This window comes from Dendronephthya gigantea, unplaced genomic scaffold (genome assembly GCF_004324835.1).
Source record: "Dendronephthya gigantea isolate DGI-Jeju-01 unplaced genomic scaffold, DenGig_1.0 000003F, whole genome shotgun sequence".
Classification (NCBI taxonomy): domain Eukaryota; kingdom Metazoa; phylum Cnidaria; class Anthozoa; order Malacalcyonacea; family Nephtheidae; genus Dendronephthya; species Dendronephthya gigantea.
Genome location: NW_021163013.1, coordinates 3,940,478 through 3,956,447, shown reverse-complemented (window position 1 = coordinate 3,956,447; position 15,970 = coordinate 3,940,478). Strand labels below are relative to the sequence as shown.

General features: G+C 36.9%; 1 protein-coding gene across 1 annotated transcript; it reads left to right on the top strand.

Annotated features, from left to right (window-relative positions):
* Positions 1 to 1,724: 1,724 nt before the first annotated feature.
* LOC114541325 (ABC transporter G family member 24-like) lies at positions 1,725 to 15,383 on the top strand. The gene is made up of 17 exons (XM_028561263.1): positions 1,725 to 1,796; positions 4,428 to 4,682; positions 5,344 to 5,429; positions 6,083 to 6,322; positions 6,591 to 6,920; positions 8,297 to 8,434; positions 9,098 to 9,181; positions 9,523 to 9,633; positions 10,159 to 10,212; positions 10,708 to 10,805; positions 11,174 to 11,286; positions 11,440 to 11,700; positions 12,050 to 12,198; positions 12,512 to 12,624; positions 13,324 to 13,448; positions 14,276 to 14,419; positions 15,007 to 15,383. Exons 4-17 carry the CDS (start codon positions 6,089 to 6,091, stop codon positions 15,288 to 15,290), a joined length of 2,238 nt encoding a protein of 745 aa, XP_028417064.1. The 5' UTR covers positions 1,725 to 1,796; positions 4,428 to 4,682; positions 5,344 to 5,429; positions 6,083 to 6,088; the 3' UTR covers positions 15,291 to 15,383.
* Positions 15,384 to 15,970: the final 587 nt, after the last annotated feature.

Below are 15,970 nucleotides of genomic sequence, written 5' to 3'. Positions count from 1 at the left end.
TCGCTATAATCTAACTCAATAAAAAGATTTGGTACAAATATTGTAATTCGATTTAATTACAAATTCTCATTACATCGCTTGGCTTCTCAAGTTCGGCGGGAAAATTCCCGTGTCACTATACGTTATAGAAACACGCTCTTTGACCAATCAGCGCGCGCGTACTATAAATGTTATATTATAAATTAACTACGTTTATAAATGTTATACTATACCATAGCCATAATATACTCAATAAAATATAATATAGACTGATTTGAGTTTTGCGTCATTTCATAATATACGTTTAGTTCAGGTTAGGTCAAGAAATTGTGTACTTGGTTTGAAATAGCGAGGGCTTGCTGCAGGCATGTATTTCTAGTAAAGGGTTTTATTAATAATTCCGTAAATGTAAAATAAAAGTAGAGACATGCATGTCGGTGTTACGCTGTTATAAAATTTGTCAAAGGTAAGATATAGACTAACAATATGTTGTAGATTTTCTCAGTCCTAAATGTTTCCACGCTCTCCTGTTACTCACTTTATTTTTGATAAGTTTACTTCCATTGCGCGACTTAAGATTCATCAATATAAAGATTACTCAGTACTATTTCGGATGAAATAACTTATAATCTCAATAAATAACGACTATTTTAACTGCCAAAAGAATTTATTTTGAAATCCGATTCCCAGTAATTAAATTCGTTTATAAACAATTATTGGATGAGGTTTTTGTGATATTTTCCGATTTATTTTGACTTTCAACTTACCCTTCCTCCCCAGCGTTATACTATTGGAGAGAATCTTAATTAGCATGGCATGCATAATGGCAATGAAGGCAATTAGTTCTGGGCGCCACGTCCAAAAAAATCAGTCCTCATACGGGCCCCTAAATTATCTAGATATGTATGGATTGGCCATAAAGAAAACATGCAAATCACAGCAAGAACGCCCAAAAGAAAAATTCAAAGTTATCATACAGGCAAATTGACTTGTTAAAGAATTTCCATATTTTTCTCAGTTTGTTCCTCGCAAATTTTCTCAAAATCGCAATTCAGTATGTTGATCTGTTTGTATGACCTTTGCAATATTGTATGACATGTACGAACCTGAAATTTTAGGAAGCATTAAAAATATTAAATGCAATGTCATGTTTTGTCTCGTCATCGCCCACATATCGACAGAATAGTGATTGTAAAAAAATTGTAATATCAAACAGTTAGCTATAAACAGGATCAGTTTCACTGAAGCATCGCTTTTAATTCCTGGAATTCGTCACGCTTTTTAGCATTTACTTGAAATTTCCTAGTGTAAATCCGCTGTGAGGTGAATGAGAGCTAGACGGAAGAATTTGATTCATAATGATTTTGTTGACTTAGAAGCGACGTCGCTATATGTAGAACAAATTGACCCGTCGACTTTAAGTTTGATTAAGGCTCTATTTAATTATGGATGTAATAACAAACAGTATACTAAAAAATGGTAATCAGGTATAAAAGTTGACCAGCATACAACAATTTTAGTCTCAGAAATGTGATATTATTCCAAGGAACTTTGCTGTGTTCAGCACGAATTTTTTGACCGGAAGTTTTCGATTTAATGGTGACCAGCTTGTTTGAATCATGAGCGTATTTGTTTTGACATTCAAACTATTCATGACTAAGTCCACATGTCATTCATTACTTATAGGAAAGATTCCTTGCATCAGCAAATACTAGCAACGCGGACAAGGAGTAACAATATGAAAGGAAAATCCTGTTTTGTTACTCTGTTTGTCATCCTATCGATACAATGGAGCAGACAGGAATCGTTGTGCGGCAGTAGGTATCTGTTATTATAGAGGTCTCCCGCAATATTTTTTTATATATAAAACTAGTCTCATCAGCTCGTTTCGATTTCGTTATGAAATACTTGTAAATCTCTATTTTAAAACATGTTGAACCCTCACTTTATAGCAATAAAGTATATACGATAGGTATAGTTATAGCGTATCTTGGTATATCTACTATAATTACGGTCGTATTGTGTGTTTATTCCACATATACAGTAAGTATGAACGGTAAATGCCGTTGTCTGGTGTATGTCGTAACCACTTGTTAATACGCGCTGGGAACTCAAACCAAATCGTAATTTGTATCTTGGCATACATAAAGTCAACTCAAACATGTCCTAAATGCGGATAACCATTCTTATTCATTCAATGAGTGTATCTATGTATTGCATACAATATACTTTCACTTTAAACGTTAACTTTATAAACGCCATTCCTGAAACGCAGTCTAGACAGTCATGCATTCTTGGCTTATATTGCCGTTGGCAAATTTGCAACTGCATTCCAGGGTGGGTTAAAAAAAGTTCTTAACTTCTTAAAAACAAGTTGTCATACTAAACGGTGTGTTAGTGAAAATAATGTTATTTCAAGTAAGTCAAGTAACTGCGATGCGAATAAACAGGACATCCTGGCAAACAAAATATGAATGAAACAAGACACAGGTAGAAACACTGAATTTTCGACTGTATTTCAAAGCCATCTTAAGACAGAATAAAATACACAATACTTTACAACGCAAATATACAACACAAAGAGAGAGAGAGAGAGCGCACGTGTCAATCCAGTGTGGGCGGAAGGTGTGTTAAAAAAGGAAAGACAGAAATAAAGACCCGACAAATAGAAAATTGTCGAGTAGATGTAATAGAAAGGTCTGTTATGTTTAGTTAGGCGTACTTCACGAAGGGCGAGAACATAACACTGAATATTTCACCTCAATTATGCATACCGGTCGTCTTATATGCACTTGTTTGTGTGATACTTTCTTCATATTACATGCATGCAAACAAACTGCGGCGTGCGACTAGACTGCAAAGTTCGTTTATGTTACTTTTCGTCCTTTCGTGATGTCGTTTAAGCTGCCGAGTTTGAGAAAAGCCGCATTGTCGTTGTTAAATGCAGTGAAGACTTCTACAAACACTGAAAGACATGTAAATAGATATTCTAGTTATAGAAATTGAACTTCCTGTTGTTCTTAATCTAATTTACCATGACTAAAATCTTTATTACGATATCGAAAATTGATATTTATCCGGTTATCCGGTTATCCGGCTATCCGGTTATCCGGTTATACGATCCAGTAAATCTCTTTGAGGCTGATTTACTCAAGTTCTTATATTTTGATTGACATTGTGTTTCGCATAGTGATAGATAACAACGTGTACGTATAGTGATGTGGGCTGTGCAGTACGTCACCAGACCTTGCACCACGCATGCAAGAACTATACAATATAATATATTCATAGTAGAATGCGGAGCAAGTTATCACTGTGAGGAACTTGCATACGGCACTATACTTTATATATTTCAAATTACTTTCAGCGATTGCATGTGCGTATACATTGAATTATTGATAATGTTCGGCATTATGTCAATTTTATTTTACCTTTGTTTTGTCATTTAGTAAACAGAAAAGTCCGTAGTTGATATAGAAAGAAAATAGTAAAGTACGAAAAAGCCCGAAAACTTGTCACAATTATTATCAAGCGCACTAATCGTATTGTTTTCCCTGTACACTTCCGTTGAAATTATTAAAATACACTTAATTGTTATAATGCGCGAGAACTGAAATCTTCTGACTCGATGGGTTGGTTAATACTTAATTATTTTATTCCGTGCCATCCAGGGGCTGGTTGTTCAAAAGCTGCGGTTAGCTTAACACTTGGTTAAATCAAATCTTTACATTAATTTTTCAAATCGCTTCTTTACAAAGATGAATATATTTTTCTAAAAGTATTTTCTGGACCAACAAAAGCCATATTTTGTAAAGGTTTCAAAACGAACAGCGGTTCAAAAGCGCTTAAACCAAAACACTGGATTAAAATTTAACCAATAAGGCAAAGGGTTAGCGGTAACCTAGCTTTTATCAACTGGCCCCTTTAACACGAGGATTATTTAGAGGCAAGGAAATACGTAGTTTGGCTAATATAGAGGCTGAAATCGGTTTAAACATGGGCTTCTAAAGCCCCGTTTATAGCCCCGTTTACACTACACTCGATTATTAGCACGGCATGGCTAAAATGGGTTACCGTGCCCATTTCATCTGCGCTTGGCCTTTGTTTTGGTAGCCTGAACAATTTTCAAATTGTGTACGGGATACAATTTTAACTGTGGGGTACCGATAAATCGAGTGTAGTGAAAAACGTTGACACGGCACGGCTGAAATGAATACCCGTGCCCATATCATTTGCGCTCGGCCTTGATAGCCTCAACACCAATAAAATAGAGCACAGGTACCAATTTTGGCCGTGCCGACGGTGCCGTGTCAAGTGTAGCGTATGGGAAACAATAGCCTAATAATCTGGAGCAAAAATCTTGTCATCTAACTTGTCATTTCACTAACTACTGAGGAAATCTGCTGTAATCGTATTCCAATTAAGTTTCTAACAATTTTATTACATAGAGAACGCAAGAGCACCTCCAGGTGGATGCTGCCCAAAGCGATTTAGTGCAGATTGCTGTCCGTTTGCGGGCGACAATGAAACAATCCTTCCTTGTGAGGACCGCCCTACATCCTCTACAAGCTCCAGCAGGGGTCTTTTAGGTGGCCATTTATTTGACCCAAGGACTGCGTGCGTCCATTCTTGGAAAACTCAGGCATGCGCAGGTGGATTCTTCCTGAATTCGACAACCGGAAAACCCCAACCTTGTCCACGTGGTACGTATTACCGTAGACAATCCAAGAGATGTGGCCTGGAAACGCTATTGCTTTTGCACGCAGTTTTTTATGATAATTTAACTTTGTTTAATGTAAGACGATGTTGGAAAATGCAATGAGTGCGCAGTTAGTTGATTTATTGTTTCAAATATATTAAAGTAAAATATATTAAATATATCATAGTCAAATCTATTAAACTAAGCTTCATTTCACCGGAAGTATAACGCTTGCGATACATATATAATAACCTTTATTCGTCATTGTTTCAAACTCTCGACTTCATGCATCCATGAATAGAAACGCTGTCGATAAAATATTTTTAAATCTATTTCGCTAATAATGTTTCCTCAAATGCTTCCCTATTTTTGCTCCCATTGAAACATTGTTGGGAGAATTTTCTTACCGGAAGTAAAATGATTTGCAGATTTAGATTTTTTCCTCGTTGTTGCTTACTGTTGATCAAAGTGTCCATTGTTTGCAGTTTACTAAAGTTTGTCAACTTTAGAAACATATGTCGAAACAATGTCAGGAAGAATATTCCTAGCATGTCCAGATAAATATGATAAATTTCGCAGAAAGTTCGTAATATTCTCATGCATGCGACCTTATGCTGTTTTGAAACAACAAGAAATCAGTTTTGAAGTCTGTAATAATTTTATAGGGTTCTTTTGCCCTCATGATCTTCTGTGCATTATTCCATGTCCATCCGGCGCCTATTGCATCCCCAAAAAGAGGTATAATGAAACCGTAAGTATTGCATTCCTAATATTCTTGCTTAAATCATCACTTTGTGGGGACACCACATGTATAATGTATTCATATAGTAATATGCAAATAAAAAATTCCATAGTTTTCCTACAAACTGGTGATTTAATAAGTTAAGCCGTAAATATTCCAATCATTTGAGAAACAAGAAAGACTGCGTGTGGTCAGTAATTTTCAGTTAAAAATTCATTTAAAGTTTTCACTCCACTTCTGCTTTTACCAAAATTTTTCGCCCTCTTTAAAAAACGGCTTCGCCTCCAACCTTTTTATGACTTCGGTCCGGTTTTCCCTCTTCCGGACCCTGCAGCCGGTAAATAACATATGTACCATGTAGTAAACTAATCACGGTTGGGTGGCCTGGGGGTTATTGTACATATATATTTATCTAGTAAACTAATCACGGTGGGGTGGAGCTTATTGAAAATATATATATTTATCAAAATACATTCAATAAAACCTAATGTGTTCGTGTAATCGTGTTAACTTGAACTAACAACTAACTACGTGGAACGAAAATATTAATGCTATTGTTCATCTGAACGTGGCACGTGTTTACAGATGATACTGGCGTCATCAGTGGATAATCTGAATATTAATGTTTATCTTAGCACATTTGCCTACTTTTAAATCGACAGGAAAAAATGAAATGCAACGGTCTCGGTGTTTGCTGTGGCAAGAACGACCCACCTCTTATAATGAATATAACGGGAGGGAAAAAATGCAATAGTATTAAGGATGAGAATTGCGCGTGTGGTGGAACATCAAAACCTGAGCCTTGTCCTGGTGGCTATTACTGTCCAACAACTGATGTTAAGATTGAGTGTAGCTCCGGTCACTATTGCCGTCCAGGAAGTGTTCAAGCTGATCCATGTCCGGTAAGCATGTCCATTTTGAACGATTCAGGTTTAATTCAAGCAGTAAGCTCTGAATGAATGTGAAGTAGGAATTTCTAGCAGTAATGACCTACACAGACCACCTAGCCTGTAAATAACGTTAACGTACATTTACTTTTTTTATTCATGCGCCTGCTGTGCCTGTGACCTAATCGCTCCCCTTCATGTTCACCGATAATACGATGAAAATTTGAATGAGCTTTTGTTTGGTTTTTTGACTCTCAACTTGATATTCATTCTGTTTTTGTAGTGGCTTACGGATTGCGATAGAGGAAGTTCAGCTCCAATCGCCAACTTCATTGCTCCTTTACTGAACCTCATCGTCTTAATCATATTCATTTGTCTCGTTCTACTTTATCGCAATAAGCAAACGGTGAAATTTTACTGGGGATTATACTTCGTCCCTCGTAAAGGAAGGGAACGCTCTTCAACGAGAAGCTTTCATGTCAACGAAGCGATAGCTCATAGTACTATCAAACTTGGAAACCTTGGAGATATGGATGATACTGATGAGGATATTAAGCCAAAGTCGTATACAATCGACATCAGCTTCGAGAATCTCGGTTTGACTTTGAAAACGGTAAGTTGTGCAATCTCTTCCGGAAAAGGGGTATCGTACGTATCACACTGAACTCTAATACCACTCGAAGGATATAACTCAGAGGAAGAGAATACTTTCATTTCCATTTAATTAAGTAAAAGGAAGAAATGTTTCACTGGGGTTTTTTACGTTCAAAACATCACGAAATGTGATAAATTATATTATTTACTTTTAAAGTTAATAAAAAAGATTTTGGACACATTTGAACGTATAACCATACAAAAATCATCAAATAGGCCTAAGAGCATGTAAAACAAATATTTATAGACTTTTTTAGTCATGGTAAACTGAATGTAAATTAACGTATTCCGTTGTTTTAAAATCATTCGTCAAATATACCTGGCTGTTCAGGAAAGAATAGCACAACACGTTTTGGTTTGATACGGTTTTGCATATTTTTGTCCAATGTTCAAGGTTACTGAAGTCCATTAGTTCCAGGTTAAATTAGCTACTCGCTGTTTTTGAGCTGTTTTCTTAAAAACGTCATTTTACAGTAGCGCAGACAGCCTGACGATTTTATCCCGCCATGCAAATTTTAGGTTAATATCTTTATTCATTTCCTTAGAAATTCATTCTTTTCACAGTCAATGCCGAACTGTGATTATTAGCATACAAAATACAGTAGTCCCCCGCTAACTCGAACTCGCTTAACTCGAACTCCTCGCTAACTCAAACTAAATCCAATTCCCCTTGAATTTGACAGTGTTTTTTATAGTAATTTACTCCGCTTAACTCAAACTCCTTGCTAATTCGAACAATTTTTTCCCCTTGTCGCATATATCCGGTTAACTCGAACTTTGATTTCGAATCATAGATCAGCAAACTTTAAAATGTGAGAAGATAGCATTTTGACAACTGGAAATTATCGAATAACAACAAGTTAATCGGTGTATGAATGTATAATTGATTTTAAATTTCATAAGATTTTTTGGAGTGCCAAGGCCGTTATTGATCTAGCTTTTTTAGTTCCTTTTGTATTCTTTCGAACTTTTTAATTTTAAAACGTCGTCCACTCTCGGTGACCATTCATATTGGTAGGTATGATATCTCTTTAAGATTGATTCGATAGGATTTTATACCTTATTGTATTACTTAAAATAAACGTAATCTGACACCAACTCCGGTTAACTCGAACCCGGCCCCGGTTACTCGAACAATTTTTCTTTCCCCTTCGGAGTTCGAGTTAGCGAGAAGATACTGTATTAGCATTGCAGGGCTAAATTGTCAGACTGCATAGCTGCGCCATTGTAATTTCGGCTTAAACTTGAACTACTCCAACCAAAATCCTTGTGACGAATTTCGATTGCTTTTAAAAGATGTAGCTAATTTCTAATGTAGTGAGATATATTTTGTAGGCAAAGGATAATGGTAAAGTTGTGTTAAGTGGAGTTACAGGTCATATAAATTCCGGTGAAGTAACGGCTGTCATGGGACCTTCCGGGGCTGGAAAAACAACATTCCTCAACACGCTCAGTGGCAAGGCATACTACGGGGTAATTTGTACTACAAAACTTATATAGCGAACTTGGGTCATCAATTTGTAGAAGACATCACGTGTGTATTTGTTATAGGCCGAGCTTTTTGTCTGTTAACCGTGGCCTCCACCACTGCAAGTACTAACTCCAGTTTACCAAAATCTAAACGTTACTTCTTATCACGGTTTTCAAAGTAGCCCAACAGTTCCCATCTATCTTGCAGGTCGCTGTTGTATGTTGTCATTATATAGTATATATTTACCTAAGATCATATCTTGCACATATACTGTACATCGCTTAAACATGACCAAAAATAAACTATGTTGCCGTGCGAAAGCCTTGTTTTAAAACGTTTATACTTATCCGCCGATCCTATCAGTCATAACGAAAAACCGTTTTTGTGATAGCCAATAGTTCCTATACAAAGATCCAGCTAGAACCATAGCTAGAAGCTTAATTGGGGTGTGTATATTCATAAATTCATCTTATGCCCGACTGATTTCTTTTGTACGCTATTGTTCCTGCGGTAGATAAACATGAGTATATCAATATACACCACCCCCCCCCCCAAATTGAGCGGTCTTGCTACGGCCCTGCATTCAGCTTTTCAAAACGAGTCCATGCCCCTCGGAACCGCTCAGGAACAAGTGATTAAATTTATTGTATATTTTTTTATTTCAGAATGCCAGGGGGCAAATAATGTTTAACAACAAATTGGTAAAAGGAGTAAAAAAACTCCGAACAATCACCGGATTTGTTCCTCAGGTATGTACCCTTTTTCTTTTAATAATTATCATTATCATCGTCATCGTCATCGTCATCGTCATCATCATCGTCATCGTCATCGTCATCGTCATCGTCATCGTCATCGTCATCGTCATCGTCATCGTCATCGTCATCGTCATCGTCATCGTCATCGTCATCGTCATCGTCATCGTCATCGTCATCGTCATCGTCATCGTCATCGTCATCGTCATCGTCATCGTCATCGTCATCGTCATCATCATCATCGTCATCGTCATCGTCATCGTCATCGTCATCATCTGGCTGATCAGATGTTTCTCCGCGCAAGCAAGCTTAGTTTTTCACTCTCTTACTTTCTATAGGAGGACACGATGCACAGGAATTTGACAGTCCGTGAAGTTTTGTTTTATCAAGCTAAGTTACGTTTACCTGAAGGAACCGATTCTAACACTATCGATAAAAAGATACATCAGGTAATGTTGGTGTGTTTACGGTGATGATATATACATGCCTGGGGCATCCCGATAAAATATCAGAACTGGCGATTTCTTGCAGCTTCAATATACGTTATAAGCCGAGGGTAACCGGAACAGGCCCTGCTGGAGAATGCGCGAAAATGGCGCATCAGTTTCATGCATCTGAAAATTTGCATTTTCGCTGAGCATTTTGAATAAATTAAGTCACGTTTCGGAATCCAACATTTCGCTCGAGAACGTTTGCGAAGTTCAGGTTTTAGAAATACCCATTTTCCAATTAGAACTGCCCATTTTGGAAAATAAGAGGCCTTGGGCGATTGAGCGCTAGGACACGCAAAAAAATTTTTGACGCTATTTTATTCACGATTATATAAACAGACATAAAATCAAACTTGTACCCTGGGTACTTGGTTAACGAAAAATTAAAATATTTGAAAATTCCAGGGACGTCGCCGTATACGTCTAGCGCAGAAAACCTCTGAATAAGCTTACTAAAGATGGTAAATTTGTTCTGTTATTTAGACACTCCATATTTTAGAAATTTTGCAAGTCGCAGATTCCCTTATTGGCGACGAGGTAAGTGACATTATTCATGTTATCAAGGTTTTCACACGAATATTCAGCCTCTTTGCAGAAACTAGGCTCATGCATGCATGATTTGAAGTGAATGGCCAATAAGAACTGTTGTTTATTTTACGTATTCCAGTTCGTCACTACTGGAAGCTAAGATTTAGGTCACCAGAAATCAGTGTTCCACAAACCTATTGTACCGGATGTGTCCCAAATACTCAATTCTTAACAATACATGTGCGTACGCCTAAAAGACATTTCCAAAGTGTCGACCAAACCTTTTTATACTCCTTGTATCTGGCTTGGATATGAGGATTTTCTTCTTCTTAATTATATCAGAATTAAGATTAACTTAATGATATCGAAAATGAAATCAATATGTGGATTAACAAGGCCGTTGTGTGATGGATGAATCATCCATCACCCAACGGCTCTGTTAACCCACATAACTAAGCCAGCATGAAACGTCGATCACGTATATGATCATACCTAAACTTGTAGGAAGCGCGAGGTATTTCTGGTGGACAACGCAAAAGAGTAAACATTGGAATGGAATTGATTGCAGATCCAACATTGTTGTTCCTTGATGAGCCTACAAGGTTCGGAATTAAACATTTTTTTATGTCATGGATTGTTAGGTTGCTATATGCAGTTGCTAAAAAGCCAGTATTATCAGTCAGCTTGACATTAAGGCAAACACACGAATATTTAGTTATTGTAGGGTGATTATACAAGTCTTAAAATAAGTTAGAGCTATTATAATATTATTTGTTATATCCAGTAGCGTAGCAAGCATGGTAAGTCGGGTGGACATATTCATATACTGTGTTCGTGTTTTACATTATTCATTTTTTTCAAATTGATTGTTTTTACACCGTCTGTGAACATGAATATGAGTATGTCCACCCTACTAATCGATGCCGGCAACGCCACTGGTTATAACAAATGATATTACTTCCTCGTGCAGTGGCCTGGATAGCACTTCAAGTTTATCTGTGTTGAAGTCTTTGAGGGCTGTTGCTGAGCATGGAAAATTAACAGTCTTGTGCGTGATTCATCAGCCTCGTTTCGAAATATTCGGTGAGTGTAATTCGTCAATATTCGTATCGTGATTGTTTGATTTGAGTGTTTGATTGTTCGTGCAGTAGTTTTAGGTCGCGTCTGGTAAAAGCGTGCACATGCTACATGTTTTAAATGATGTCTAAAATTTATAACAAAATTTCATTCATCTAGAAATGTTTCACAACATCTTGCTTCTCGGTAAAGGAGGTAAGACGGTCTATCAAGGAACTGTGCCTGGTGCTGCTGACTATTTCTCGTCTCTCGGCTTCAAAACTCCAGCTAATGTCAACCCCGCCGACTTTTACATGGATGTAATCGGAGGTTCAGTAAATGAAAAGGACATTGATCTATTTGAAGCCTGGAATAAAAATTTTGATGAAGGAACTGCTTCTAAAGACCGAAGGGCTACATTGTCCTGTTGTGGAGACGAGGGTATGTGCGAAATAATTTTACTAAAGCATAGATTATGTATGGATTGCACAAACGTTGAGAGGTTGTCTATGCATGTTTAGCATTTTTTGTACTCTCTTTAGAAGAAAAATACGGAAAAATTGCATCTCTTTTTGGCCTGTTGTTTACGATTAGGTTTTGCGCACTAAAAACCGCCAAAATGCCAAACTAATTCACTTTCTATACTATGGATATAGTATTGACACGGTATTAGTGTAGCGACATGCAGAATATTTTCATAGTATGGATTTTAAGAAAAAAATTCCAATTAATTTCTCTCAGTGTTAACATAGTGATAAATAACATATTTCAAATAATTATCGTTTTCCAGTGACACGTGCGTTGCCCAACCCGTTCTGTCAATTCGTAACGTTTACTCGACGAGAGTTTTTGCTCCAGTTGCGGTTGGTAAAAACATTATTCATTGACGTTTTTCTCGTGTTCTTCGCTGGTGGTGTTCTTGGAGCATTGTACCTGGAGGTAGGCTATGCCTGTTGCCGCGATCTAAAGACGGTTTTCCACTCGGCGCAATTTTTCGATGGAACGAAATATTTTGCTCGATTTTGTTTCCAACTGTGAGCAGTGAAAGGAATCCTCTACAGTCGAATTCTCACATGCAATTAAAAAAAAAGCAAAAAATTTCATTTTATCGAAACATTCCGCCCAGTGGAAAACCGGCTGTATGCATACCCTCGAAAATCAAAACGGCGGACATATCATTTTACCTGTGATGTAGAATTATTCAAGAGTTAGAGCAATTCCGATTTTATATTAATTTATTTTCGACTGACAGGTGTCGTTGAGAAAATTTACAGCCCTTACCCGTATGAGTGGAATGGCCATAGGTCTGACATCCATGTTATCATCGTTGAGATGTTTTGGAAATCACAGAACTACGTTTTGGAGGTTATTTTATATAATATATTTTGATGTGCTTTGGGCTTCAGACAATTGTTATCTGGAATTTTTATTAAATTTCACACTTTCGTTTTCACCGATGAAAGAATGAACAACATCATTTTGATCCCCAATCAATGTTTTATTCTTTTTTCATATACATACAGCTATTTGCAAGGCACCGTTAACCGTGAAGTTTATACCACGTTTGTTTACGTTTCAAATGTTTGGGTTTTACCGGAAACGTTGAATGTTAAACTATAAACCAATCACGTTACACTGTGATGCTTCGACGGTTTTGGCAGGTCCCGCCCCACTGTCCAAATATCACAGTATAACGTGATTGCCTGATTGGTTCATAGTTTAACATTCAACTTAAATCAAACGTTTGAAACGGAAGCAAACGTGATAAAAACTTCAGGGATAACGGTGGCTTGCAAATCGCTGTATCAGCTAATAGACCCTTTCGACAAATTACGTCCCAACATTATCGTTATAGATTTAGAACCACCTTAACAACTATAAAAACTCCAAATGTTGCAGTTTTCTGGCCAACTTTTTCCGTCCTGCTTACTTGAAATAAATATCACACTATATCATTATTTAACATTGATTTTTTTAATGTTTTATTAATACCACAGCACAATAGTTCGTCTAAGTAGATTCCAGTGTTGAAAAAGACTAACATCTTTGTTTTCAATCTTTCAGGGAAAGTGCCGCAGGAGTTAACCGCGTTAGTTATTTTTTAGCAGTAAATTTTGCCCAACTTCCAATCTTGGCATTGATGCCGCTGGTGTATCTCAGTTTACTTTACACTCTCACTTCACCAAGATGTAGGTACTAGGTATACTATAGCTTCTGGGCAAGACCTAGAGGGTACTTTGGAGAAATGCTACTGATATGGCCGTAGCTAGACCGCTTAATTGGGGGGGGGTGTATATTCATGTATTCATGTTCACATACGATAGGAACAATAGCATACAAAAGAAATCATTCGGGCATAAGACGAATATATGAATATGCACCCCCCCTCCCCCCAATTAAGCTTCTAGCAACGGCCCTGATGCTACATTACTAGTACTAGTCAAACATTTCCATGGCTGTTTTTAATACGCATGTGGTTTTGATCAATAGACCATCCCGAGGAGATATAACATCCCGAGGAGATCAGGGCCGTAGCTACAAGCTTAATTCATGGGGTGCATACATATTCAAGTACTTTTCTTTTGCCTGACTGATTTCGTTAGAAAGCTATGTCCATTCATTATGTAAACCCGAATAAATGAAATAACCACCCCCCCCCAATAAAGCGGTTCAGCTACACCACTGGATGAGGTTCTGTTTCATAAAACATTGGGAGCGAAAATTCTATGAAAGAAAAATCTATGGCTTAATTTCCGGCCTTTTTTTGAATTTTTTATAGCTGCGCGAGGCATCCGCACAGAATACATGCATGCATAGTTAAAACGAGGAAACTCGATTATTCATTGCTGGCTCATTTTTTATTGCTACGTTAGATAGAAGTTACAGTTGAAATATATCATACACAGTTTTATTACTTCCTCTCCAATACGCTACTTGCTTTCCCGGAACCGATAAACCAGTCCCGTGATAAACAATTTGCGTGAAAATCTAAAACGTTCTTTATATTATACCCTAGCCTACTTCTCAGCCCATTATGCCGGAGTTTTCTGTGCTCAGTTATGCTGTTCTGGTATTGGTTATGCCATTTCAACGATATTTAATCCCAAGAGTTCTCAAATGGCCTCAGTAGTTGTTGTTTTGGTCATGGCCATGGTGTCAGGTGAGTAAGATATCAATCCGGCATTAATGAGGCGAATAAATGAATACCCAGATGACCTGATTATAAAAGTCAACCAGTCAAAAGGCAGATCCTCGACTGAATTATTGTTTCCTTCGTCTCATCTGACTTTAATGCTAGGAGTATTTCTATTATTTTTAACCTAACGGTAAATTATAATTTAAAATTTTCGCCCGTCATGTTTTTGTTTAAAAAACGGGAACAAATAATTGCAGGCGCATGATAACTCTTTGTCGAGCCGCCTCAGGTCATGCATTATCTCAGGTCAACTGGACGCAATGAAATTTTTGCAACTTACAATGCACGCATTTCTGCTTTTGAGAGGTCTAAATTTGGTAATTACAAAACCTTTGCTATTCACACTTCATTTGAAATTTTTTCGACGAAACGAAATTTTTCATCTAATAGATATTATTTTAATTTTGATAATTCGACCGTAGCGGATTCCTTTCACTGGTCGCAATTCAAAAGAGAATCAAGCGAAAAATTTCGTTCCATCGAAAAATTTCGCCTGGTGGAAAACCGGCTTAACACGGCCTTAATTCTTCGCTCGCTTTATGGAAATATAGGTTCCTCTCCGACATTGTGTAAACTTGATGAATTGAAATTCTTTGGACCACTTGGTTATAACCTATCTTACATCCGATGGTTTGTTGAGGCCATGTTCGAGAAAGAAGCTTTACGATATCCAGACGTTGTTCGACCAGTACGAGATGCAATTGCGTTCTCTGACCATTATTCCTTGGATGACAATTATGCTTTTTGTTTAGGAATGATGATTTTCATGGCTGTAGTGTACCGCGTGATTGCATTGCTTTTTTTGCTTTTTACTAACCGTGGAAAGCAGCAATAGATTAAATTATTTCGCAAAAAGCATCATCAATTGCACCACCTCAGAAAACCTATGGAATGATTTAAAATATTACGCGACAAAACAAAAATCACGCATAATTAAATTATATGACTCTTCATCATATTTTCATATTCATAAAGCTAGTTCACATTTTATACTAAACTTTGTATTTGTTTAATAATCATTTCAAAAGAGATATAATTTCATAAAGAAAGATGTAATATAAACATTAGCATAGCTAGAGTAAAGAATTCACCATTATACAAATTATTAATATCATTTAGTATACACCCGACTATTGTCTATTACAAATCCTACATTCTGATTGGCTACTCAACAATTGTAATAATAATAATTTATAATAATAATAATTTAATCAGTTATGGTTAAATTATGGACAATTTTTAGTGAGGATTCAATAACCTGTATAGCTTACCTCAGGGAACCTACGGCAGGTTACCAATCGTTCAGCTTCAAAAATGCCAAGGGTTTTTGAAGAATACTTTCTTTTCGGCTTTCTTTCATAAAATTCGAGGTCCAATGTGCTTATATTAGCCAAAACTTTGTATGGAACTCTTTTTTTATTATTTCGAGCAGCCATTTTACATGCGTTTGAATAATTACAGTGGATACCCGCTGACCGTATTACGCGGGAGCAAAATGTCCACGATTTCTGGCAA